The following is a 26,120-nucleotide window of genomic DNA, read 5'->3' on the forward strand; positions in this document are numbered from 1 at the left end:
AAAAAAAAAAAAAAAAAAAAAAAAAAAAAAAAAAAAAAGGCTTTAAACGTTGGTAAGCACAGCCTATAAGTGAGTTATTAATATTTTTTGAGCTCATGTGTTATTGCCGTGTAGCCCTATACCCCAGATGCTCTCGGGGGCAGAATCTGTGATCCATATTTGGCAGTAGAGAACTATCCTGAAGAGTAGGCCCTCCTGGTGAATACTTCCTGCACTGGTGGAGATGTTGTCTACACTTGGCTGAATGTGGTTTTCATCAGTTAACATCTACATGGGGTTTCAGATTGGTTTTTGCAAATGAGAGGGAAAAGATGCACTGGACAAATAGTACAAAATAATAACCACATAAGCATTGTTCACCTGGAACCCAGCCAAAAGAAGCCTCATTCACTGGAGGAAGAGACAAATGACAGAGAAGTAGTTCTGGGGATTTTGTCCGAGGGAAATCCCGGCTCAGGGTTGACCCGGTTCAGGCTTGGAGTTTTGTGGCCCCTTGTGTCATCCTTGATGCCAGAAAGGTGGCTGCACGTCGCAGGAGTTATCCTCACTACCCCACGGACTCATTGCTGTTCTCGCACTTTATTTTCCCAATGGTTCAATGCTACCTGCCCAACCAACCTCGCAGGGGTGGATCTGGGAATAGTTGAAATAATGTTGAAAACAAACCTTAAAAGTGCCTTCTGGGATCAAATACTGCAAGATCTTTGAACGTCGGAGTGCATTATTCCCATCTCCCGTATCGGGCTGGGAATGTGGCTCAGTGCTCTTGGCCAGGGTTTCCCAACCATGGGGCCAAGGCCCACAGGGTTTTCCCTTCCTCAAGTATGCAGGTGAGAGAAACACGTAGACTCTGGTTTCATTTCCCTAGGGTAGCCTTACTGTGATAAGGATCATCCCTGAGTTTCTTTTTCCTGGGAGGAGACAATCGGGGTGTATTTGGGGGTGGCATTACCTCTCAGTACTAGAGGCCCCTCTGCTGGTGGTGGGAGGAATGTGACCGGAGGCTCCCGGTTTTGCTTCTCAGGCTTGCACCCCTGTGGTCTGTGTGACAGGCATTGTGAAGCAACCTTTTAAAATTCCTTAGGGAGTTGGAAAAAGGGTGTTAGGAGGAGTGCTGAAATTAAAACAATCTCATTTCTGTCCCCTCACCTTGAGCTCCCTGTTATTTTCCTAGGTGCCCCTATTCTCCGGGACTCTTCTGCCTCTTCCCGTGTCTGTCCCACACATGGCAGCCCTGGAAACAGAGGCTGAAACTGGAATCTTTGGAGGGGTGGGGAAAGCAGTCTTTCACTGTAGTTGATAAGGTGGGTACAGGAGCTCAGGGGCGGAGCAGAGTGCGCTGAGGCCCAGCCCTCTTCCTCCGTGCCCCCGGGGAGCTGCAGCACACGCTTGGGAGTCGGGGCTCAGAGGGCAGCAGCACTTTGGCGGTCGGCACTGCCAGGGTCGGCAAAGACGACAGCCAGGAGGGCCGGCTGTTTGGGGTGCAGCAAGCAGGAGACGGGTGAGGAGCAGAGCTGGGGGCCCTCAAGCAGCCGCCCTCAAGCAGTTGGCGTGTTGGGGGCACGTGCTGCACCTTCATCCAGGGCTGCTGTCTGCTTTTCCTTGAAGGAATCGGCCACTCACTGTAACATGCAGGGCAGGTGGCCCTCAGGAGCCCGCTGTTGTGCGTGCACGGGGCAGCGCAAGTGAGGCCCGGCAGGCGTGGGAGTGTTTACAGGGACCAGATGTGCACCCCGCTCTGGTGTTGCTCACATCTCAAACGTTCCTCCGCAGACTCCGGCCCGGGCACAGGGAAGCTCCACTGTGCTCTGTGAGTGTGAACAACGTAGAGGAAGAGAGACCTGACTCTCCTGCTCAGGCCTCCACCACTGTGGGCAGGTTCTGCCCGCAGGGACAGGGTCCTCAGCTGGGAAGCGGTGGTAACCACCTACTCCCCCGGCACACTGTCATGAGGAGAAAAGCCTAGTGGAGGAGAATGCTGGGTGAATCCCCCGTTCACGTGCAGGAGGAAAAAGGCTTTCACCCGGGGAGAGGAAGTTCACGCTTTACGCAGCACAGTGCAGCCGTGTCTTCCAGGTCTTACAAAGACAGGCCTTTTATGATCCTGCTAGGTAAATGGGCTCAGTCTTCCAGTCTAGAAAGGTGGTGACCTCTCTTTCTCCCCGCCGAACGTGCCTCTTGCCCTCCAGTCACAGAGCTCTTGCTACCATTGGCATTGGGCCCTCCGGCATCCAGGGAGGCCGGTTCTGCTGGTCGAACCAAACCTCAAGTCCATCCCTGAGCCAAATGGGGAGAGCTCTGAGTCTCCCGTCTGGGAGCAGTGATGTCAGACCCCGGTTGCTGGGGAAACGTCTTGGCAGGGAACCTGTGGAAAAGGGCTTGTCAGTAAGACCTGGGAATGGCCGGATATGGAAACATCTGCCCGTGTGTGCTGATGGCAGAGCCGCGGCTCACAAGCGCCTTTTATTTCGGGTCAAATTATCAAATCCATTCTGTTCTTCTAACCTGTGCTTGGTACGTGTGACCTTCTTTAACCCTTCTATGATTCTGGGGTTACTTCAGAAGTATATTTAATGAATTATTTGTACAACTTGACCCCCCCTCCCCCGAATTCTGTTTCATTTAATAGACTTTTCTACTAAGAGCGTAAAAGATTGAGACTGATTTAGCCAGGGCAAAACCATTTCCTTCACATATGCGTTTTGAATGCTTGCTGTCCATGTTGTACAAGCTTCTTACTGTTTTCATGTAATAACAAAGATCTATTTTGAATAAATGATGGGTATGTTTTAACAAACTCTCACACAGTAGTAAAGCCTAAACTCGTGTTAATATATGTAAAGAATATTGTATAGCCATTTATATACTATGTATATATAAATTAACATGGCTTCAGAAGTGAGAGGAGAATAAATCTAAGGTGCTTATTACGTTGCGTGTTTTTGTGTAAAAAATTTTGAGTTTTGGGCCCGTTTTCCTAGAGGGTGTGATGTGGGCCTGGCATCATGGAGCGGGGGGTGTTGAAAGAAGTGGAATTCACATCCTCGTCTCCAATGTCTAGACAGGTGCCAGGCCTCAGTCCTTAGCACCAACCCCAGACTCCGGAAAGCAATCGTGGGTCCAGGAAAGACCTTGGAAAAGCCAACATAGCAGTCACAGAGCATCCCTGGGGGCTGGGAGGCCCGCCTTCTACACAGGCTCTGCCCCTGCTTATCTGTGTGCCTGTGAGCGGGCACTTGCCCTGCTCTAGGCTCTGAGCTCCTGGCCGTGCTCTGAGGGACCATTGAGTTCCATCTCCCAGGACCAGCCCCACCACAGAATGGCCAGCAGGAGGCGCAGCTGCCAGCCGGTCGTCAGGCTCGGGGCCCGAGGGACTGCACCCTTTTACAGAGGTCCTCCCTGTAAGCAGCTGACGAAGTTCCCAGAATGGAAACAGATGCACCAATTTTCTGCCCATATTTGAGGCACGGTAGGGAATGCATGGTCCAAGCTTCTCTCCACCGTCTGTCCTGATTGGGGGAGGGCAGAGACTTCCAAAGTAGACTCTTAAGTTACCGGGTTCTGGGATTTGGGAGTTGGCAGAGCCTTTGGCCACCACCTGGTTCCACCTCCTTGTTGACAAGGTACTGTGTGCCATCGGCGGCACCACAAAGAGTGAAGGGGGATCTTGGCCCATGAAAGATGCCCTTCCTGCTCCAGGAGGGCCGGGTGCCGGTCAGGCTGCAGAGTTGCCTTCCTTTTTCTTGGGCTCTACCCCCTGACGGGGCCAGGGAGCAGACAACTGCCAAGCATCCTTGAGCAGTGCCAGTGGAGGAGTGAGGCTCAGAGAGGAAGGGGTCTCTGTGGCTGCGCCTGACAGGGAAGTGCTGCCTAATTCTGTGGCGTCGGCTCCAAGAGGTCACTGGGTCGGATGTGCGAGGCAAAAACGATAAAGTTCATTGAAGAACATGAAGGAAAGTATCTTTGTGACCAAGGATGGGAAAGTGCTCTTAAATAAAAATGTTACAGATACAACGCTTAAGGCAAAATGATTGATGAATTTGGTTGCATACAAATAAAGATTTCACGGGGAAAATGAGTGGGAGAAGGTACTTAGAATGTCTGAAGCCAATAATGTACAATCAGTTCCCGTAAGTCAGCAAGAAAGCCAGCAACCTCAGTAGAACAATGAACAGTTTTCAGAAGAGAAAACCCAAAAAGCTAATAAGCATAGGAAGATGTGTAAAATCATTAGAAATAACAGAGAAGTACCTATTAAAACAACAGTAAGATGTCACCTTGTGCCTATTAGTTTGGTAACACTTAGGAAGCACCGAATGTTGGAGGGAGTGAGTGGTTATAGGACTTCATGCACAGCCAATCTGAAAGGCAGTGCCCCTGTCGTGGGCTGAACAGTGCCCTCCCCGAATGCATATGTTGAAGCCCTAACCCCTACCCCAGTACCTCAACGTGTGTGCATTGGGAGGTACAGAGAAGGCAACCGTCTGCAAGCCAAGGAGAGAAACCTCGGAAGACGCCAACCCTACCGCCACCTTGCTCTCCAACCTCCAGCCTCCAGAACGGTGAGGAAATAAATTTCTGTTGTTTAATCCACCCAGTCTGTGGTACTTTGTCACGGCAGCCCTAGAAAACTAATTCGGCTACCTACCCAAATTGAGTGTGCTCAGGCCTCATGATGTGGATGCTTCACTCCTGGTTATATGTCCCTGGGAACTTCTCACACAGATCCTTAAGGGGACCTGTGTGAAGTTAGGTTTTTTTGTGTGGTTTTTTTTTTTTTAAACATTTTTTAATTTATTTTTGAGACAGAGAGAGACAGAGCATGAACGGGGGAGGGACAGAGAGAGAGGGAGACACAGAATCGGAAGCAGGCTCCAGGCTCCGAGCCGTCAGCCCAGAGCCCGGCGCGGGGCTCGAACCCACGGACCGCGAGATCGTGACCTGAGCCGAAGTCGGACGCTTAACCGACTGAGCCACCCAGGCGCCCCAAGTTAGGTTTTACAGAAGCATGATCTGTACTGGCAGGAAGCAATCCGTGTGTCTTCCACGCACGGACAGGTAAAGTGCGCAGGCTCAGCATGGACACCACACAGCAGGCGGAAGTTCCAGACTTGGTGTGATGTAGCAGCATGGATGGATCTTCAAAACGTAGAACCGAGTAGAAAAATAACATTTATATGATTGGAAATCTACGCACACAAAATGATAAAGTATTTTGTAAGAATGTATTCTAAAAGATCCGTGTTAAATACATCCGCGTGGTGGCCTGAAGGGGCCAGGAGCATGGGAGTTAGGGACAGAGACAATAAGGAATTGAAAGAAAAGAATACTTGCTAGGGTCAGCATCCAGGTCTGAGAGCCCTGGGTGAACCAGGGGGCCTGCATTGCCCCCGGGGATCTTGCCCCCGCTGTGCCCAGCCCTCACTGGACTTGAGGCTGGGAAGGCCTGCCTCTGCGGGGCTCTAGCCCCAAACGCTGGCAGAGTGTTTGAGCTCCCAGGGTTCTCCAGTGGGTGAGGTGGGGGAACTGAAGCCGAGGCCGGGGGCTATAATGGTCAGGGAGCGCTTCTGGAACACATGGCGGGAGGGGAAGGGCAGAAAGCAGAGAGGAGGGGACTCCAGAGGGGAAAGTAGATGGGTGAGCCAGCTCTGGCCACCGGGGACTCTATCCTTCCCAGATTCTCGCCGCCTGACCAGTAGTTTCCTGGCGGAGACTCTTTCCCACATGAGGCATTCAGCTGAAGGACTCTCACGGGGGACTCTCAGGGAAAAAGGAACACAGCTGCAGGAGGGACGGAGGTGCCCCCGGTGGCAAGTCCTTCCTCCCACCCCAGAAATAGTCTGTTCTGGCGACAGCCGAAAGCATGTGCCTGGGGAAGTGAAGGCCGAGGGGGCTGGGGCCGGCAGGGTGAAGCTAACCAGGACCACCATGGCCCTGAGGGGTTATTCCAGGCACGTTTTCTGAGGCCCCAGGGGTAAGAGCAGCGGCCAGAAGCGAGGAACACAGGGCTGAGAGTACGGTGAACTTTCTCACAGGGCCGTACAGCAGGGCTCCGGGAGATCGTGAGCGCTCTGCCACGAAGGTGTGCAAACGGAGAGGAGCTGTGTCGGATGGGGCCTCGGCACATGCCGTCCCCGTCTCGGAGACATTGCCTCATCCTGGGTGCTGGTGTCCGCAGGGACATCTGCCTATCTCCCGGGTGCCTCCTGTCGTGTCCATCCCATGGGGTGAGCCAGACGCCAGTCGCAGGAAACGGCCTGTGCCAGCTCCCAGTTGAAGAGTAAATATTAGTCTTTTCAAGAGCTGCCTGTTCTCCGTCACTTGGCACCGCTGAGGACACTGAGCTGGGGTTGGCGGGGTCGGGGGGGAACCTCTTGGTCCCCACACCCAGATGGAGTCTGTGGGCCTAGGTCACTGTTGCAATGGAGGGCCCGAGAAACAAGCCTCCCCATGTCCAGGCGGGCATCCCGTCCTGGTCACTCAGGAAGCAGTGAGCACCCGAGCCCTGGGCTAGGCGGCGAGGCCCAGGCCCCCGGTACATGCTCTCCTCACATACTATTCAGGCTGCTGCTGCAGAGGCAGGGGACTGCCTGTTTTGACCTGGTCCTTAAGGTCTCGGGCCCTGGCTCTGGTATCTGTGGTTTAAAACCCTCTGATTATCGAGATGGGGTAATGACTTGCTCCTATTCTACTGTTACCCCTTGGGGAGACCTCCTCTGACCATCCTAACTGACAGAGCACCCCTTTAGCCCCTCATCCTGTCTTCTTCCTTCTGTAATTTTCCTCATTTAAAATTTTTTTGTGTGAACATCAATAGGTTATTTTTCTATATTTTATTATTGGAGTGTAACTGACATACAGTGCTAGTTTCAGGGGTACAACATAGTGGGTTTACAACTCTGTACATGACTCAGCGCTCACCACGATAAGTGTTATCACCATCTGACACCATACATTATCACATTATTGACTATGTTCCCTGCGCTGTCCTTTTTCATCCTCGTGTAATTTTCCCCATGTATGCATCTGACTCCTCCATTAGAGGGTCAGCTCTGTGAAGGCGGGGCCTGTGCCTTGGTCCCTCTGTGCACACAGTAAGGGCTCAGTGACTCTTTGCTGAATGAGTATCGCTAAAAAGCGAAAACAGAAGGGGCATGCGTCTGTCCCATTCCGCATTTGGAATCCGTCTCCCAAGCAGCCTGTGCCCCTTAGGTGGCCCTACTAGGTAAAGACAGCCGATGGGTGGATTTGATGGCTAGAAGGCTGTAGTGAGCACCACCAAGCCTCTCTCAGCTCCCAGAGGCCTGGCAGGCCCGCCAGAAGCTCTTGCATGCTCCAAAGGGTATGAGGAAGGTGGCCGAGTTAGAGCCGGTGGGCCTGGCATGTGGCACTGGCATGGTTAATGGTGAGGTGAGGGTGGCTCACACCCAGGGCTGGAGGGAGGCGTGACTGAGGGGCCAGAGTGAGCCAAGGCGGGGCTGGGTTTGCCAGGGCAGGCCCTGGGGCCCCAGCCAAGAGAACGGGCTATGAATACCTTGGCCGCAGTGAGTATCCGTGAAAAGACCCTAGTACAGAGGGTCGCACTGCCGGCAGGAGGCCACGTACTGGACTTGCTGCCTTGTAGCCTATTGACCTACTTTTTCCAGTTCTACAGGAATAACCTGTTCCCCACCTCATCTATCACTTTCTGCCCAGAGCTCCTCCAGAAGCCATGGTGTGGGACACCTGCAGGAACCCATTGACAACTCATGCGTGGAAGTATGACGATACTGACATGGCAGACCTGGAGTGACAGCTGCTGGGAACCAGCACTTAATCCTGACCCTCAGGAGGACTCTTCTGAGGCGTGTCCTGCCTGTTTCTCATAGAGGGTCCCAGTAGCCACACCGGTGACCAGTGCAATAACTCACCACCATTTTGGCTTTCCCTGTTTCCCTGTTTCACACTTCTCTGTCCCCAATTCCTATTTCTTGATCACAGACTCTTATCTCGGGCTCTCTTTCTGGTGACACGGGCTACAAGGCCACCTGAGCCTCTGTGCTGCCACCATCCCCGTCTGCCCTTTCCATATTCCTGTGTGTTGCAGGGGCTGGAATGCTGAGGACTACCTTTCCCAGCGCCCCCTTGCTGCTGGGGATCTGGATGCAACCTAGGCCCCACCAGAGGGAAGCACCACAGGAGAGAGCTGGAAGATAGAAGGGAGGCGGAGGCCATTCTTCCCGCAGTGTAGTGGCTGCTGGCTGGGATCTGGCAGACAGGAGTTTTCACAGCAGCAGGACACTGTTCCTTCCATTTTCTTGTCACAGCTTAATGGATGTGCAACTAGGATGTTGACAGTAATTTCTTGCAAGGTGGCAGCTGGGGTAGTATGACCTACCACAGGGCAGAAGTGTGCCCTCACTTCCGTGCCTCCAGACCTTTCTACATTTAATTCCCTACATTCAATATCTTTCTGCACAAAGTACCTAGAGTCTCTTCTGTTCTGTGCACTTATTCTGGACTGATGGGACTTCCTCACCTCTACATTACACACCTCACACTACTATACCACCAGGCTCAGATGGAGGGATGCTGACAGGCCACAAATTTACCCAGAGAAACATCCAGAAAGAGAGCCAGCAGCCATCTCTCCCTCCTTCCTTATTAGATCAACTTTCCTTCTGGAAGTTGCAGCCAGGCCTTGGGTATGTGACCTGGTCCCGGCCCAGAAGCCTGAGGAAAGTGTGCAGAAGATGGGTTCTGGGATAGTTTATCTTTCTGATAAATGGAGACACACAGGAAACGTTCTCTCTGCCACTGGATGGAGTTCTGTGAGAACATGATGCCTGGGGTAGTGACGGCCATCTGCAATGACGAGGGGGTACGTCTGTGACGAAAGTCAACATACTGAGGGTGGTAGAGGGGACAGACAGAAAATACTAGGTTGAGCCACAGCATTAACCCTGGAGCTGCCTACTTTTACTAGGCTTTACCCAGGTGGGACCCTTTCCCTCTGAGCCACATAGAGGCCGGTGCAGAACGTTTCCCTTTCTTCCACATTGACATACTGGGACCTAGGGATACTGGGACTTGTATGAACTGGGCTGGGACCAGGGTGAGGCAAGCAAGGCATTTGCCTCAGATGCAAATTTTAAGGAGGTGGCAAAAAAACTCAGTAATCAGGATAAACGGTTTTTTAATGCAATACTTCAGACAAATCAAAGCTGATGTAAAAAACACACAATGAACAAAATATCAAGATTTTTGGAAAGAGACTAAAGAATTAGTGTCTCCTGCTAGGTCTGCTCTGCCTGTTTCCACACAGGGCACTCTTGATGAATCTCACCTATGACAGTCTGTATAACAAAGCGGGGCTCTGGGATTTTAAGACCTGGGTTCATGGCCAGGCTCTGCCAGTGACTTGCTGGTGATTCCAAGCAAGTCCCTTCCCTTCTCTGGACTCTGGTTACCCCCATCTGTCCTGCGTGGAGGCTAGGGCATTGCCAGGATGGTCTCCTGACCCATCTTCCTCATCCCCATGGCCTGCTGAGGTTACTGTCCCTCTCCTCGGGAGGCTGTGTCTCCTGGGCCATTGACTCCTGGCTATTAATATCTCCACCATCCCCGGCCTGATCAGGGTGTTTAATGACTGCCAGCTGTGGCTCTGGCCCCCTCCCTTGGGAGAGACAAGAGCAGTTCCTGTTCCCACATAGGGAGAGTTGGGAGGAGGCAGGGTCATTTCTCAGGAAAACAGGCCCTGGGCAAGTGGTGGGAACAGACGGGCTGACTCTGACTCCTTCTCCTGCCTGGCCCAGCACTGCCAGATGGAGGTGCCTGCAGATACGGACTCCCTGTGCCCCCTGCCCCATGGGGGCTGCCCAGGCCTCCCCACTCCTGCCTGGGCCTTGTCGCTTTCCATCCTGATTTTAGTAGCCTGGGGGCTCTCCCCAGACATCCCACAGACATCACATTCAGCATGTCCCCAACCAGGTCATCTCCCCAAACCCCCTTCTCTTCTTCCTCCCTCACCTGGATGATGGACTGGCAGCTTTTCTTCAGTTTGCCCCTGGGGCCCTTCTCAGGACCCAAGACCACCCTCATCCCCTTGGCCTCATTTAAGAAACCTCCACTGGATTCCTGCGGCTAAGGGCCCACCCCAGGCACCTGCTTACTTGGATTTGGGTGTCCCTGGCACCCATCATGCTCTCTTGGGACCTAGAGACCCCTGCTTAGTCTTTGGAGAAAACTTGAGGTCTCTTCACCTGGGAGGCTGCTCCCTATCCATTCAGCTGGCACACCGGCCACCCTCCTTGTTCAGCCTGTGCCCCAGAGTGACAGGTACTGTCCACATGGTGGCCTCTGCCACCAAAGTGATGGTGGCCCTCTGCACCGGGTTGGACGGGGCTCCTTGCTCCTCTTTCCAGGAGGTGCCCACCGGAGTTAACTGGACTTTGTCCTCAGGACCTGGGGTCAGGGCTCAGTCAAGGGCCAGGGCCTAATCTGTGCCCTAGAGGCCCAACTCTACAGTCGGGACTGGGACAGGAATCACTGTGTGCCACAGAAGTCAGGGGACTGGGTCTAGGGACTGGGCTCTGGGTCTCCCTAATCTCCTAGGCTGTCCCTGGGGTCACCAGTCCTGTGGCCTCACTACATTTTCCCTCTTGTATTTCACTCTGAAATGTTGCTGAGGAGAGAGGCCTGCCCTCTGTGTCACCCGGCCTGCTGCGGAGGGGCCTGAACCCTGTGATGTTTGGGTCCCAAAGGCCAACCTTGGTGAAGTCCTTGAGGTACCCACCAGGTGGCGCTAGAGATGAGCTGGCCTGGCCTGACAAGTGCCTTGCAAGGCAGGAGAGGGACTGGGGAGGTTGGGGGGAAGAAGGTATGCAGGAGAAATTCTGCTCGTGGTTATTCCCATTCCATAGGATACTCCTTCTGAGAGTATTCCCATTCCATAGGATACTCCTTCTGTCCACCCGAGACAGTATTTCAGCTTCTCTCTGTTCCTGAATGCCCAACACTGGACTTTTCACCTACTCTCAGGGCAGGACCTCACCAGTGTTCTCCTTTTTGCTGCCTGTGTCTTGGGTCTCCCCACATTTGCTTCATATGCCACCCTCCTGGCTGATAGATCCGGTCTCCCCTGGGCTCTCTCCTTTACTGTGAAGCTATGACTCACTAATGGTGAGATTTCAGGCACTGTGGTGGATGGGCTGGGTCTAGCTTGGAGGGTGGTCCCTCCTGGCCTTCCCATAGCTCAGGCAGCCTGTGGGGTCACTGATTTGGGAGGCAAGGTCCTGCCCATTCCTCTGCAAATGCCCCACTTCTTGGATCTGTTGACTCCTCCCATTTCTGTTTGGAACCAGTTTAGAGAAGCACTGAGCTGGGGAGGCAGGGAGGGAAATCAGACAGTAACATGACCCAGCTGGGAGAGAGGAGCATGGCCCTCCCACCTGTTCCCTATCTCTTATCCCCATGCCTTGGAGTAGTAGGGATGGGAGACTCTTGGGGAAGAATAGAACAAGTTCCGGGTGACCCAAATGCCCATGCCCAGCTCTCCACACCCCGTTGGTGGTCACCACCATTGGCCCGGGCAGAGGAAGGGACCGTGAGTGTTGAGAATGTGCTCTCTAGCAGGCCAGAGGGCACCTGAAACCAAAGGTAGGGATATTTCCTTCTCTGTCCTACAGCTGACCATGCACAGGGCAGGCGTGACATGTGACTCTAGACGGAGTTTGTCACTGTCAGACCTGCTGGGCCACTGGTCCAAGGGTATGTGCCTGGGGCTGCCCCTGCCCTGGGTTCACGGTGACTCTGATCCTGGCCTGACCACCCCTGACTCAGGCCTCCTCAGCATGCTGGTTTGGTTGGGGCTGTCATTGGGTGATGGGTTCTGGGATGGTACTGAGTAGGACAAGGCTTTGAAGGAGCCTTGTAAGCAGATCTGAGGCTTTAGTAGCCTATTCTAGCTTCTTTTTACCAGCTTGACATCCCTCTCCTGCTCCCAAACAAGACAACCCCTCTGCAGGTTTGCAGGAAGTGGAAGCCAAGGGGTCAGGCAATGGCTTTGGAGGGAGACCTCTCTTGCTAACTGAAATCATCTACTTTGCCCTATTGCCTGTGTCTAAACCATTCCACCAGTCGTATTGGCTCTGTCACTCATTTTGGTGACATTTCTGTCCTCTATCTCTTTTTACCTGAACCCTGGGCAGTGTAAACATGGTCAGCTTATACCCCATGCACCCCTGTCTGCAGGAATCACTGTGGCCTGCAACATGCTCCCACTTAACCATTTCTGGGACTGCGGCAGCTCGGTCAGCTGTTCTGTACTAATCCAAGAATAGAATTTCCTTCTCTTGGTTGGATTTAGAAGGTCAGGGGACACAACGAGAACCTAGTATAACTTCCCCACGCTCAGAAGACATGGGATACCATTCAATGAGACATGGGGTGAAGGCCTTTAGAACTCCGTGCTTCTCCTCGAAGTGTAGGATTCCCATCCAAAGCCAGAAGGGTGGTGACAGCTGGCTTCAGTGATGCTTTCGACCTCCCCTCCTCTGAAAGGGGGAAAATGGCCGTAAGTTGAAAGCTGGTCCCCATTTTAGGTCACGTGGGAACATCAACCACCAGGGAAGCCAAGCCGATTCAACCCAACGTTTATTGTCGCACAGCCTGTTTGCAGTCCTGAGGATGTCTTCTGGCTGGAGTGTGGGCAGGAAGCCATGTGGCCACAGGGTGCAGGGTAGGCACAGGATGTTATTGACCACCAGGCTCCTGTCCAGACAATATGTGGGCTAGAGGACTTCTCAGCCACACTCCAGTGTGGCTCGGGTGGGAATGGGATTGCAGGGATGGTAGCAATAATATCAGTGGTGATACAAATAACTAAGAGGATGAAGCTGGTTACAATATATAAAAAGCAGCAGTAAAGAATTTGTGCTTTCATTTTCTCATCTGACGGATCTGAGACCGAACCCTACCTGTGTGACAAGGCGAGGCACCTCTCTGTGAGACTCGGTTTCCTGACCTGTGACATAGGGACAGTAGTTCCCACCTTGCTGGGTTGATGGGAGGATTAAGGGGCGCACGAACGCACATCTCTCAGCCTGGTTCTGATAGTTGGCACATAGGTGGGCGGCCAAGGGAAGCTCCCACTGCCTGTAGGGATTGTAGGGCTGGCGGCAGTCTCGATCGTTCCAGCCATCCTGGGACCACTGCGCTTCAGCAGGGACTATGGAGATACCTGTGCGCCCCAAACTAAACTCCCTATCAAAACCACACCCGTCTGAGGCAAACTCCTCCACTTGGAAGGGCTGGCAGCTCAGAGGACGACGCTGGGGGAGGCGACCGCCTCTGGGAAGAGATGCCTTAATGGTAATGCTTAACCCAAAGGAACTTGACGCAATGGTGGAACTTCAGGCTCCGTCGAGGTGGTGGTGGCCGGTGACCTTCAGGGCCAAGATCTTTGTGTCCTCGGCGCACACCACGATCCCGCATTCATTGTCCGAGGACGGGCAGTTGCCTACCTTGGACGGCGCCCGAGAGCCACCAGCGCCGAGTCAGGGGAGAGAGCATGTGGACTTCTTGCCCCTGCTTGGCGGACGAGGACTTTTCGGGGAGGAGTCTGATGGCCGAGCTCCACCCCACGTCTTCTCAGGTGGGAGCCCCCCCCCCGGCGCACCTGCTTGCAGAGAAGCGGCTCCCGCATCTGTGCACCCTACTCTCAGACAAGCGCAAGGGCAGAGTTCTTGAGGGGCGTCCGGACAGTGGCCTGGGGACCGGGGCAGCCTCCGAGCCCAGGGCCGGGGCTGGCCTCGCCCGGGCAGGCCTCGGTCCCCGGTGCCTCCCGGGGTGGGTGGTGCGGACGGGAGGAGCCGCTGGGGGCCCCTGGGCGCCTGGCGGTCAGACCAGGGAGACTTCGGCCTGGAAGCTGGAGGAACGGCGCGCGCCCGGGCTGACGCGGGTCAGAATGGAGACCTGCGTGCTGCATGTGGCCCCGTTGCTGCCTCCTGACGGGTGCTGGTATTTAGCGTCCGAGCCCAAGAAGCCCTGCAGGTGCCAGCGCCGCCACTTCCGCCGCAACTCCGCCTGCACCTGGGGAAAGGGAGGTATTCAAGCCCGCCCCCAGTAAGCCTCCTCCACTGCTGATCGGGCTGCTCTGGATTTAGGGTGCCGAGCCAGCCAGTCAAATCCTCCTGGGGAGTCTAAGTTGAGAGACCCGGATGCTACTTAGGCTGGTGCACAGTGGGACCACTGGGGACCCGGGTCAAATCAAGGCCTTGGAGCCAGAGGCGGTAGGAGGCAGAGAGGATCAGAGAACGCAGTCGGGGAGGGGGAGGGGTACTGCCTGGGGGTGGCTGAATCCCCATTCCCCTGATCGCTGCCCCCCAGCTCACTCGCGCTCATCTGAGTGGATGGATTTCTGTGCTTTGTGACCAGGCTCCACGGTAACTCAGCCTCCACTGGCAGTCCACCCCCTCGCCCCTAATCCCCACTTGCTGGACACAGCCACTTAACCAAACTGATGTGCACACAAATCCCAGGGGTGTGTGTGTGTGTGTGTGTGTGTGTGTGTTAAAATGCAGATTCTAAGTCAGCAGGTCTGGGGGGCAGAGGGCAGAAATCAGCCTTTTTAACCAGGTCCTGGGTATGTGCCATCACCTGTTTTCTAGTCTGAGAACCACACTTGGAGTAGCAAGATTTAACCCATCCTTGCTCTGCACTTATCCCATTAGTGTTTCCGCACCTTGAAACCTGAGTTTCAACCTGAGTGCTATTGCCTGGCCCCCAAGGTCTGGGAGGGGCTTACCTCGCCATTGAGGAAGCAGTACAGGATGGCCACCACAAACCCCTGGGGAGGAAGGGAGTAGGAGAGGTGAGGTGGACAGGCCCCAGGAGCCCCCCAGCCCCTGTACCACCCCTGGCCCTGGTCCTTACGTTCCCCTGATTAACCAAAGGGCAAAGCATATACAGTAGGTGCTTAATCAGGACTTATTACAGTGGGGGAAAAATGGAATCCAGTGGCAAGGGGCCAAGGCCCCAGGCTGAATTCCCTTAAAGCCCAGAGAAGAATCCAGACTGGTGGATGGTTCATACCTGGAAAGACCCCATGACGAGCTCAAAGACCATTTTCACCTCAGCTGTAAAGTTGCTGGGAAAGAAGGCGAACATAATGTAGTGCACTCCAAACAGGGGGATCAGCAGAAGAGTGGACTTGGCCAGCCTCCTGGGGACAAGGGGGAGGGCAGACAGTGGGTATAGGAGGTAGGGATGATGACCAGGATGTGTGAGGACGGGCCGCTGGCTCCTGGAAGTATTATGTGCACATGTGTTCCTGTTCCATATCTGCAGTGCCTCTACCCTCCACCTCCACCCCCTCTCCAGGTCTCCTAGCCTAAAAGGAAGCATGAAGGAGAAGGAAGCTCTCTTTTCTCACCCTTCTGGAGGAGAGACCATAGGGGAGGTCAGTGCTGAACCCTGAGGATGAGACATAGTATTTCAGGGTCTGTGGCAGCCAAGGGAGAGATGTTCTCAGCTAACAGGAGATCCTGGTTCCCCCTCTCCTGGTGTCAGTTTCCCTAATCTTTACGGTGGGGGTAAATGTATGCTCAATATGATCAAATTACAGAAATGGGCCTCACTGGAAACTCAGAACTACTTTGGGTGTTATAAAGTTATAAAGTTATAAAATCCACAAGAGACTAATTCTCTACTAGGGATGAGGACATTTGGGAAGGAAGATTTTGTAATTGGGGTGCTGACCACATATGCCCAAGGCCACTTGGGAGGATGCTGGGCACTCCAGTTTATGCCTGGTTTAGTCCATCTTTGGCTTCTCTGCCTGTCCACTTCTCTAGAAGTTGCCACCTTTTCTGAGATTGCATCCCTCCCTCCCTGGCTCCCCACACCCATACACACACTCTCAGCAGGGTCTGAAGGACCAGCTCCTCCTTCTCCAGCCTTGTGTGCTTGACAGGGTCGATATTCATTCTAAATGACTCATCCCTCTCCTGTGCAGCAGGGCTCATCTTGGTTCAGGCCTCCCAACCACCTGACCTCAGCCGGTCCAGACAGAGTGAACTCGCGGTTCCCTGGCTGGGAGAGGTCTGAGCGGCTGGGGGTGTCCGCCGTGATCCCTTCTGCCTCGGAAGTCAGTCCAGGGAAACCTAGTCCTGGGCCTGAGGTCCCCCAGCCTTGCCCCTCCTGCTCCTTCCTAGACCCGGGTCCCAGCCACGCCAAGATCCTGAGCACTGCCCACCCCTTTTTGGCCACAAATCTCTCCCGCATGCCCAAGGCTGACAGATGGAGGCTTTCTTTAAATTGAAGGCTTATGGGGAGGTGGAGAGTGGGAGCCGACAGCCCCTCAGCGGGGAGCCCCATCTCCTATTCCCCCCACCCCTCTGCCTGCCGACAGCTGCTCAGTTTCTATCTCACCCACGTGGACCTGGTGATGACCGGCTTCCTTTGCCTCAGATTCAAGCCCTTTGGAGCAGTTGTGCATTGGGGCAAACCGGGCCCCACAGGCAAAGCAGAGGATAAGGATGCCCGGGCCTGATGTACTGCCCCTTGGCAGGCTACAGACCCTGTTCTCAGACTGGAGGGGAAGTTCCTCCTACGCACCCAGCGGGGGAGAATGCCGTCACACCAGGAACGTGAGTCTTAGTCTCATCAGAGAGAATCACAGGATTCCAGAATAGAATCCTAAATCCAGCAGCTCGTGACATTCTAGCTAAGAATCTTAGAACCACAGCACAAGACTCTCCAAAGAGAAGCCAGGCCAAGAACCGTCCAGAATCCCAGGACTGGGCGGCCCTTATGGGATGCTCCAGGGTTGTCCTGTCTCTGCAGCACTGATAATCAGTCTCTTGTTCCCATCGGTAGGCATGCAGACCCCTACTCACCTCCTCACAGCCACCCTGTCCTTGTTTCTTTAGTTCTGGCTTCAAGCCCTGTTCTCATGAAAACCTTCCTGTTTCTCCAGTCTTGCCAAGAGCAGAAGACAGCCCTCACACCTTTCTTTCCAAGCAAGGAGCATGACCACTGTCCCAGGGACACTGTACCCTCCCCCCTGCCAGGGCCATGTGCTCCCAAATCCTTGAAGAGGAGGGAGTGAGTGTCAGTTTCCTTACCTGTAAAATGTGGACAGTTTATAGGGGACAGTGTGGATGACATGAGATGATATGTGGAAACCCCTTAGCACACCTGGCATGGAAACTGCTGTTAACTCTTCCTGGGGACTACTTAATCCTATGTGGCTATCTCGTTGTCCAGCTGGGGGCTCCCCCAGGGCATCCATCTACTGTGTACTTACTGTGTCCCTTTTCCGTGCCAGGCCCTTGCCAGGGACTGGGCACCTGGTGTGAATAGGGCACAAGTGATCTGTTGTGTTCTCAAGCTCCCTGGCTTGGCAGTGGATACATACCTGGGGCAGATCGCTTGCTAGGTAAGTGACTGCGGGGGAAGCGGGCACGGGGTTTATGGGCCTGGCAAGGCTAGGGATGGAGCAGGGGACACTTGTGGGCTGAGCCAGGTCATGGGGGGTGGAGGTGGGCGAGAGCAAGGTGGCTTTTTGGTGACTCTGGAGTCACCTGACTTCCTGGAAAACTTCAAAGACACGTGGGCAGATTTGGGGACGGGGGATGGGGACACCAGGGAAGCCAGAGCATACTCACGAGTATGGGCTGCTGTGACTCTTTCCAACATCTGGGGACTGAAGTTTCTGAACCAGGATCCGGATAATGCAAATAAACAGGATAAAGTTCACCTGGTGGATGCGGCCAAGGTTAGTGGTCAGAGAGGGGAGGCTGAGGGGTCCAGCTCCCCGGACTGATGTCCTGGTTTCTTCCCCAGGACCCTGCTGTCTATCCGTCTTCTCTCTTCCCTAGCTTTCCCCACTTTGGGGGGTCATCTGGGAATTCTACTTCACGTCTTGAAGGACTGGCCCTCCCCATCTGTGTTCTTTACCCTAGAGGAGAAACTGATGGGGAAAAGGATGGGGACGACCCTGCCTAGAGTCACTGGGAAGCCTGTGTTTCCGTTCTGATCCTGACACGAATTTCCTGTGTGACCTGAAGTCAGTGGACTACCCAATCTAGGCCTCAGTTTCCCCATCTCTACGTGGTGGGAGGAGGCCTTACCAAGATGGAGGTGAGGATGGGGGCCTTTATGATCCACCAAAATGAGGAGTTGATGGTGTTCCAGCATCTGGATAGGGCATGGTGGGGGAGAATGAGAACGTTTGTCCTCAGCCAGGGTCAGAGGCCCTCCCAGGTGCTCCGGCTCTGCCCCCGAGCCCTTTAGAGACCATAGGCCCAGAGTCTGTGCCTCCCAGCTTCCCTTCATCCCACCTAGGGGATCTGCCCCAGATGATGGCAGCCTGGGGGAGGGGGCGGGGTGGCAGCTCACCCAGTGTCCTCAAAATAGAGCCTGATGATTGTCCACACAATGGTGAATATGCTGGGCACCCCTGTCAGGGCCAAAGAAAAGAAAAAGAGAAAAGGGCACAAGAGAGAGATTTAGGAGAGAGAAAGGGAGGGAGAGAAGAGTGGGTTTCCGGGGCTGCCACCTGCGGTTGCACAGGCCGCTCACTGTGCAAACATGCTTGCTCTACTGAGGGGGTGGAGCGCTATGCCCGAGGGGCTGTGTCCCCCTAAAGGGAGGGTCTTTTTCTCAATTTGACAGGGGCACTTTACAGACTAGCAGTGGCCCTGCGTTTCAAGGGCTGAAGGGGAAATGGATGCTCACGGAAACTGTCTGTCCCACAGATCAGCTCTAGTTTCAGCTGCAGCCTGAGGGCACCTACCCCGGGGTGAGACATTGGGGGGGACTTTTGTCAACTCTTGGCCTAGAGCCTGGTAGGCAGGACCGGCGGCCCAGGGAGACCTACGAGTGCAGGCAGGGTTGGCACCCACCCCCTAGTGAGCTCCCCAGGCCTTGCCCCTTCCGTCCCCAGCCTGGCAGCCCTCCCTGGTACCATACCCCAGCCGATGAGTATGTACCCCCAGAAGTACTTCCGCTCAGAGAAGAAGGAGACAGCCAGCAGGGTGTGCAGGTAGAGGCCCTCCACCAGCAGCCAGAAGAAGTTGGCCATGATACAGTACTGGAATAAGACCATGGCTGCCTTACAGCTCACCTGCAGGGGGAGGAACAGAGAAGGGGCTCACTGGGGTCCCCTGCCTGCCCACATCTCCGTTTGGGGCAACAAACATAGGTGCAGCACGGCCAGCTTAATCTCTTTGTTGTTCTTGCATTGTCCCTTTCGAAATGTACCCGGTGGTTTTCCCATTATCCCTGATTTTAGTTCATCTGAGATTTGGGGATAAGTTTGCAGATTTAATGATCCATCCATCAACTTATCATCTATTCATTTTCCTTCTATATGTCTATCTACCCACCTACCCATCCAACCATCCATCTGCCCACCTGTCCGTTTATTTACCCACTAGTTGTCCTACCAGCTCACCCATCTGTCTGTCTAACGCCCATGCATCCACTGATCATTTATTCATCTTCCGTCTATCAGCCCACTCACCTACCTATCTCTCCATTCTTCTGCCTATCCACCTACTAGCCATCCTCTACCAACCCACACACCTAACCAGCTATCCATCCATTCATCCAACCTCCTATCTACTCATCCACCCCTCTACCTGTCATCTACCCAGTTTTTCCTACTTTACCCATCTATCCTTCCACCTGTACAGCCATCCACGCATCTGTTTACTCAGCATCCGTCTACCTGCCCATTCACTTAACCCCGCCCCCACCTACTCATTCACCTTATTTCAATTAGGATAGGAGGTAGCTAGAAGAGGTATGAGGAGGATTCTTGCTTGGGTTTGCAAGGGTTCCCTGAATATGTGGGGCTGTAGGCTATGGGCTGTGGAGTGGGGCCCTGATGGAAGTGTTGAGGAGAAGAGGCAAGAGGAGGCAGAAGTAGGGCAACTTGGGGCTCTGGGTGGCCCACCTGGCACAACTGGAGGACCTTCTCTGTCCTCTGTTCTCTCCTAGAAAGTTTTCCATTTCAGATCGAGTCCCAATACCTGTGAGCCAGAACTTAAAGCCCTCCCCCTCCGGGAAGCTCTCTAGATTCCACTCCTTCCTTTCTGTGCCCTTGGCTTTCAGACATCCTCAGTAGTCTGCTCTCCTCTTCCTGTGGCTGCAAGCTCCTTCAGGTCCCACTTCTGTCCTTCCGGCTACAGGCGGGCCTGTGTCCCCCATCCTCCCCCACTTGCCTTGCAACTAGAATAGCTCATCTCTTTAATAGGACAGTTATCTGTGCTTCTTGCCTTAGAAAAGCTTCAGAGAGCTGCTAATGAATCAGAAAGCCAGTCTCCACAATTATCCTTAACAAGTGTGCTGGAGGCTTCCTGGCTTCTCCGGGTCCGTGGCTCATGGGCCCCAGCTCCTGGGTGGGATCCTCTGAGGAGCTCTGGGATTGTCCAGGGTGGCCACCCTGTGTTTCCCTTCCTTCTTGTCTACATGCCTAAGACTCCACCATCATAGGTCCATTCTCTGAGGAGAAGGTATTGCTGACGCCCAAAATAATGCACTGCCCCTGAGGTAGGTCCTCATGAAGCAGAGTCACTGGCCACAGGAATGGGTAGGAGCCAGGGCTGGTCTTGGGCTCTCTGTCTTAGCTCCGGGGCACTCAGGGAGGGGGTCCTGAGCTCACAGTCATTTGGAGATGGACCCCTTAGTGATGGACAATTAATTCCTTAGACACTGTCTTAACTTCCCTTCCTGAGGAAGGTCCAGAACGGACTGATGGCAGGGGAAGAAGGGAAGAGAAGGGCTGTGTGTGTATCTGGACCGAATCCAGGTGGTGGTAGGGGTGGGGGAGTAGGATGGAAGCTTGGAAGTCCTTGCAAGATGGGGAAACTGAGGCAGGGAGTTCCCAAAGATCACTCTGGAAGTTACCAACAGAAGAGGGACGGGGGACTGTGGACTCTGGCTATGAAGTGTCACATTTCCCACCAAGGAGAGGCATCTGTCACGGGCAGGGGCAGGTCTGTGAACTCCCAGGTGGCTGAGCACCACTTCCTGTGGCTGGGAGGGGGGTGGGATTCAAGGAGCTGCAGACGGGGTTGGGTAGGGGTTTGGCCATTCTTGGGGAGGGAGAGGAGGAAGGAGAAGAGAGGAAGAGGGGAGAAACAGCAGGCGGAGAGGGACTGAGATTGGAGAAGGTAAAGGTGAAGAGGGAGAGGGAGGTGGGCGTGGGTGGGGTCCTCACCGAGCCCTTGGTGCAATAGTCCACGTCCTCGCTGTTGAACAGGATCAAGTCTTTGATGAAGACAGCGGTGGCCCTCAGGATGAACGATATGAAGAGGTGCATGTGGATGTAGTTCCGCGTGCAGTGGAGCTTCCTGTGCAAGGCGGGCAGAGCTGGGAGGCTGAGGGGGCCTCGGACCCCCCACTGCAACCACACTGTCCAGCGCTCGGAGCAAGGGCAGGGCGGGGGAGCATAGGGCTTCCAAGGGCAGGCCCCGCCCCCGGGCACAACCCTGGTGCAGCCTGGCCTCCGAGTGCCTCAGCCTCCAGAGCCTGCCCCACCCTCTGGCGCCCGATCTCCAGGTGCAGGGCCATCCCATGGGGACTAGGCCGAGACAGGTGGAGCACTTTGAGCAGCCTGCTCTCTCCAGGGGAGGCTGGCCTGGTAGGGGGACAGGGCAGGGGCTCTATGCTGCATGGGGGTGACAGGGAAGGGGCCAGAGCATGACTGGGCCAGGCTGGGCTCTAGCCCAGGTCTGCTCTGAGGCTTGTTGCTGCGGCTGGACCTCACCTGAACAGGCTCAAGATGGCTGTAGCGACCAGAAGGGCAGCGAGGGACAGGCTGTGGCCGATGGTGTAGATGGTCTTCACGGAACTGTAGAACATTGACTGCTGCTGCTAGAGGGAAGAGGGTGGCGGGGTTGGGGGTCTTGGGGGGGTGGGGTGGGCTCACCTAGGGGGTATTGGCAGGGGTGCGTGCCTTACGCACCCTGCCTCCCATCCCTGCCTTGGCAGATGAAGAGACTCCAGGGTCCCGAGAGCAGCTGAGCCACCCCCTCCAGTCCCCGGACCCCTGACACCCCTCCCCTGGGTTTCCACAGACGGGACAGGACTGCTTCCCGGGGCGGGGCGGGGGTTGACTTGAACCTCCTCTCTCTGCTCTTTCATGAGGGAAATGTCAGTGACGGAAAGAGCAAAGACCTCACGCGTTCCCTGTGCCCGTTTGTTCATTCTGCAGTCATGTGTTCAGCACCCCTTCCGTGCCAGCTTCGGGCACGGCCCCCCGGCGGCCCAACACTGTGCCCTTCAGACTCCACATGAGGACCTCCCGCCATGCAGCGAGAGAGCCACACGGGGAATTAGAATACTAAAGACGACACTGGGACAATTTCCCTTCCGGGGCTCTCAGAGGCAGGGGTCAGCAGGAGGAGGGCAATCTAGCCTTTCTGCAGGGGGACAGGACTAATCTGGAATCCAAAGGCTTCTGGCTGGCCCCTCCAGGAACCCTCCCTAGGGATACGTATGCAGATCCTTGGCCACTGGGTGAGTCCCTTGTTTCTCTCCACGTCCCACACCCTGCTGGAGAACAGGCAAGTGGTTAGGTGGGATTTAGGGGATTTAGATCCTGCCTGGGGACCTGGTGGGCTTTGAAGGCCTCTGAAGACGTTGCCCTTGTGGGAGGAGCAAAAGCTCTGAGAAGGGTGTCTGGGGGTGGGACAAACGTCACAGCAGACGGACACACACACATACCCACGACCCCACACCCAAGCAGTGAGGGGGCTCCTAGCTGAGGACTCCAGTCATACTCTCGCTTCCCATCAGTATCCCCACGTGGCTCTGGGGCCCACATCTGCACAGCAACCATTCATGCTTCACCTGCTCCAGGGCATATGCCTGCCCTGGGACTGAGGACCATGGTCTTGTCCCTGTCCCTGTCCCTGTCCCTGACTGGCTGCTGAGGATCTGCCCCTCAGTTTCCCCTCTGCATGAGATAGGAAGATGATAATCTGCCCTCCCTGCCCCTCTAGGGCTGGAGCAAGGCTTCCATGAGTCGGCGGGGTGGCCCGGCCGGAGGGCCGAGTGCTGTTTCAGCTTTTGCCGCTGTGTGTCATCCTCATGAAAGTCCCCTTCCTGTTCCCTGTCAGGGACAGAGAGGGGGATGAGCCCCTGGAAATGCAGGCCTGGCAAGGGAGGAGGCTGGGGAAGGCAGACCCCAAGAGTCCTGGCTTCGGCATAGACAGCAAGCTCACTCCTTGCTGGGAGAGGGTGGAAGGAGCCTTGCAGGCCAAGGCACTGTGGGAGGGCAGGGGTGGACTGAGGCCCACCTCTTCCAAATCTGATGCCTTGTCATTCAAGCCACAGGCAATGGGGTAGGGGCCAGGTTCCAGGTGCGTCCAGCCCTCGTTGGTGCAGCTGCGGCTCACGTTGCGGCCTGGGTGGAGGGGAGAGGGGGGAGAGGAGAGAGGTTGAGGCTGGGAGCAGCGTGAGTCCGTGGAGTAGGTATGGGGCTGGGCTGTTTCTGAGCTCAGCCTTTCCCCGGCACCCCCAGTTGTATCAGGCTCCAGCGGCCCTGACCCAGACTCCCAGGGAGCTGCCGGGGCACTTGGGGCAGGGAAAAGCTCTTCCAGGGCTTGGCAACACGAGTAACAGTCAGAGCAGACATTCCTGGGCTCAGCTTTGCCCCTTGTCGTGTCTGAAACTGACCCCGGGTGCAAGATAAATAAAGCGATTTTTGTCACGGCCTGAATTCTTGGTATAGAATGACCCATGACCCTTGTCATGAGCTAAATGTTCACTCTTGTCACAGGGCCACAGGAGCCGGTGTGGCAGATGGTTTCTTTGTCCTGTGGGTGCAGATGGCGGCCCTGTGGCTGGGCCGCGGGACTCCTCCTGGGTCAGCTCGCCTGGGCCGATGGGCCTGATTTCCTCCCACACCTGGTGTGGCTCAGGTGTGCTGCTGGAGAGGGACCAAAGGTGAGGCAGGAAGTGGGGGTGGAGGGCACCTGGTTAAGGGTGCAGGTCTGAAATGCTCATGAATGGAGAAGCAGGGAGTCCTGGCAGGGAACCTGCCCGGGCAAAGGCATGTGTGTGCAGGGAATCGAGCAGCACAGCGCTGCAGGAGCTTACGGCTGAACTTCACCAAGTTCTCCATTGTCCTTGGAGGCCCAAAGCTGTAGCGAAGGGACAGGGCTGATGAGAGTGCCTGTGACCTGAGGGCTACCTTGAGGCTGCCCACGCTCTAGCCCTGGAGAGGAGTTGAATAGAAAATGGGTGAGCCAGGGGCGCCGGAATGTCTCAGTGGGTTAAGCCTCCAACTGTTGATTTTGGCTCAGGTCATGATTCCAGGGTTGTGAGTTTGAGCCCCACATCCGGCTCTGCGCTGACAGTGTGGAGTCTGTTTGGGTTTCTCTCCCTGTCCTGCTTGCTCTCTAGCTCTCTCTCAAAATAAATAAATAAACTGAAAAAAGAAAAAAGAAAAAAGAAGGAAAATGGGTGAGCCAGAGAAGACCCCCCCCCCCCCCTCTATCCCAGGACTCATTAAAGGGGCACTGGAGTCCGGGGTGAAAGCTGGCTTATTGGGGAGGGGAAGGGGGAAAGCGGAGGAGAAGGAGGAGGAGGAAAGAGGGAGAGAGGAGGGTGGGGGTGGCAGGAGGAGAGAAGAGGCAGGGGCAGGAGGTAAAGGGATGGAGGAAGAGGGAGGAGGAGGGAGAGCACAGTAGGGAAGGAGGTGAGGTGAAGCTGAGAAAGAAGATGGGTCCTGACGTCCTTGCCCTATAGCTCCTTCCTCACCAGCACCACAGCCACTGTCCCCATCATCACTGGTATCGTCACTGTCACCATCATTAGTACCGCCACCAGCACTACCACGATCGTCACCATCACGGTCACCACCATGGTCCCCATCACCACCACCAGCAGCATCGGCGGCAGCAGCAGCAGCAGCAACAGCTCCATCACAAAGACAAGTTCGAGAACCCTTCATTCATCAGTACTGTACAGAGCAGTGTAGGCTCAGTGTCTCAGTCCCCTCCACCCTCCAGTGAGGAAGGGAAGCCCAGCCCAAGTTCACACTTGAGAAGTGAGGCTCCAAGTGGTTGGTCACTTGCCCAAGGCCACACGGAGAGAAGAGGGTAGAGCAGGTGTGACCCCCAGAGTCTTCTCAGCTGCCCCCTTGCCCCCGTCTGCACTGAAGGGACCTGGGGACTTGTGTCAGGTGTCCAGGTGCACAGCTATTGGAGACGTCGAGCTGTCCTGAGAGCTGGGGGCGGGGGGGGGGGGGGAGTGGTCCACCGCGCATGTACATCTACTATTTCTAAACTTGGCTGTGTGCTTGGAATATACCAGGTGATTCCCTGTCCGCTATTTCTGTTAATCCTCCTGGCTGCCATTTGAAAGAGGTTCTTAGCACCCTACTTTATATGGCTGAGGAATTGAGGGACAGCTGGGGGGCTGGGGACAGTCAGGGAGGACTAGCCGGGCCTGGGTCTCCTGCCACTGCGAGGTCCTAGAGGAAGCAGGAGGGACTTTGCTGAGGAAGAGGCACTGGGCTGGGCCGGTTCCTGATTCGGCAGCCCTTTCCCCCCGCAGGCCTCCCGAGCACACTGCTGCAGGGGGCTCCCAGCACGAGAGAGAGGTCCTCCTGCTGGCCCTGCTCAGCTCCTTAGCTTTCCCCCTTGTGGCCCAGGCAGGCTTCGACCAGACGGTCAGTAAACTGCCGGCCTGCTTCAGCCCCAGATCTAGGGAGCTCACCGTGGGCCCCTCCCAGGATCCGAATCTTGTGTGGACTTCCCCCACCAGCCTGGGGCAAGTAGAGAAAAGGGACAAGGTCAGATCAGCCAGCCTTGAGGTTGGGACACTAATGCCTCAAGTTTTGAGCTCCACTCTCACCAGAAGGACCAGGGCCCCATGGACCAGGCCCATGACATAGCAGGCACCTGGGACCATGAATTAGGTGACCCACACCTAATTCTGTGTCTACACAGCAGCTTCTCATGCCTTCTGTAAGGCGGGGGGGGGGGGGGGGGGGGCAACAAACGGTACTGTGTTAAAGCTAGTGATTAGGAGCTATTATTAGTTCCACTCAAAGAGGGGGATGCCAAGGCTGAGAGAGGTGACCTGCCCATGGTCACACAGCAAGGAAGCAGCAGGCTTGG

The 26,120-nt window shown here is 55.1% G+C and overlaps 1 protein-coding gene across 1 annotated transcript in view; it reads right to left on the reverse strand.

Moving 5' to 3' along the window:
• Window positions 1–12,513: 12,513 nt before the first annotated feature.
• Window positions 12,514–26,120, reverse strand: part of VIPR1 (vasoactive intestinal peptide receptor 1) — a 33,441-nt gene continuing 19,834 nt past the window's right edge. Inside the window, exons 4-13 of the mRNA XM_049628942.1 lie at window positions 23,292–23,398; window positions 21,758–21,864; window positions 21,209–21,341; window positions 18,955–19,108; window positions 18,382–18,442; window positions 18,114–18,180; window positions 17,649–17,740; window positions 15,073–15,202; window positions 14,786–14,827; window positions 12,514–14,070 (exon numbers count right to left, since the gene is read on the reverse strand). Of these exons, the coding sequence (XP_049484899.1) occupies window positions 13,879–14,070; window positions 14,786–14,827; window positions 15,073–15,202; window positions 17,649–17,740; window positions 18,114–18,180; window positions 18,382–18,442; window positions 18,955–19,108; window positions 21,209–21,341; window positions 21,758–21,864; window positions 23,292–23,398 (1,085 nt within the window). The 3' untranslated portion in view covers window positions 12,514–13,878. The remainder of the gene's footprint in view (window positions 14,071–14,785; window positions 14,828–15,072; window positions 15,203–17,648; window positions 17,741–18,113; window positions 18,181–18,381; window positions 18,443–18,954; window positions 19,109–21,208; window positions 21,342–21,757; window positions 21,865–23,291; window positions 23,399–26,120) is intronic.

Source organism: Panthera uncia, chromosome C2 (assembly GCF_023721935.1).
Source record: "Panthera uncia isolate 11264 chromosome C2, Puncia_PCG_1.0, whole genome shotgun sequence".
NCBI classification, from domain to species: Eukaryota; Metazoa; Chordata; class Mammalia; order Carnivora; family Felidae; genus Panthera; species Panthera uncia.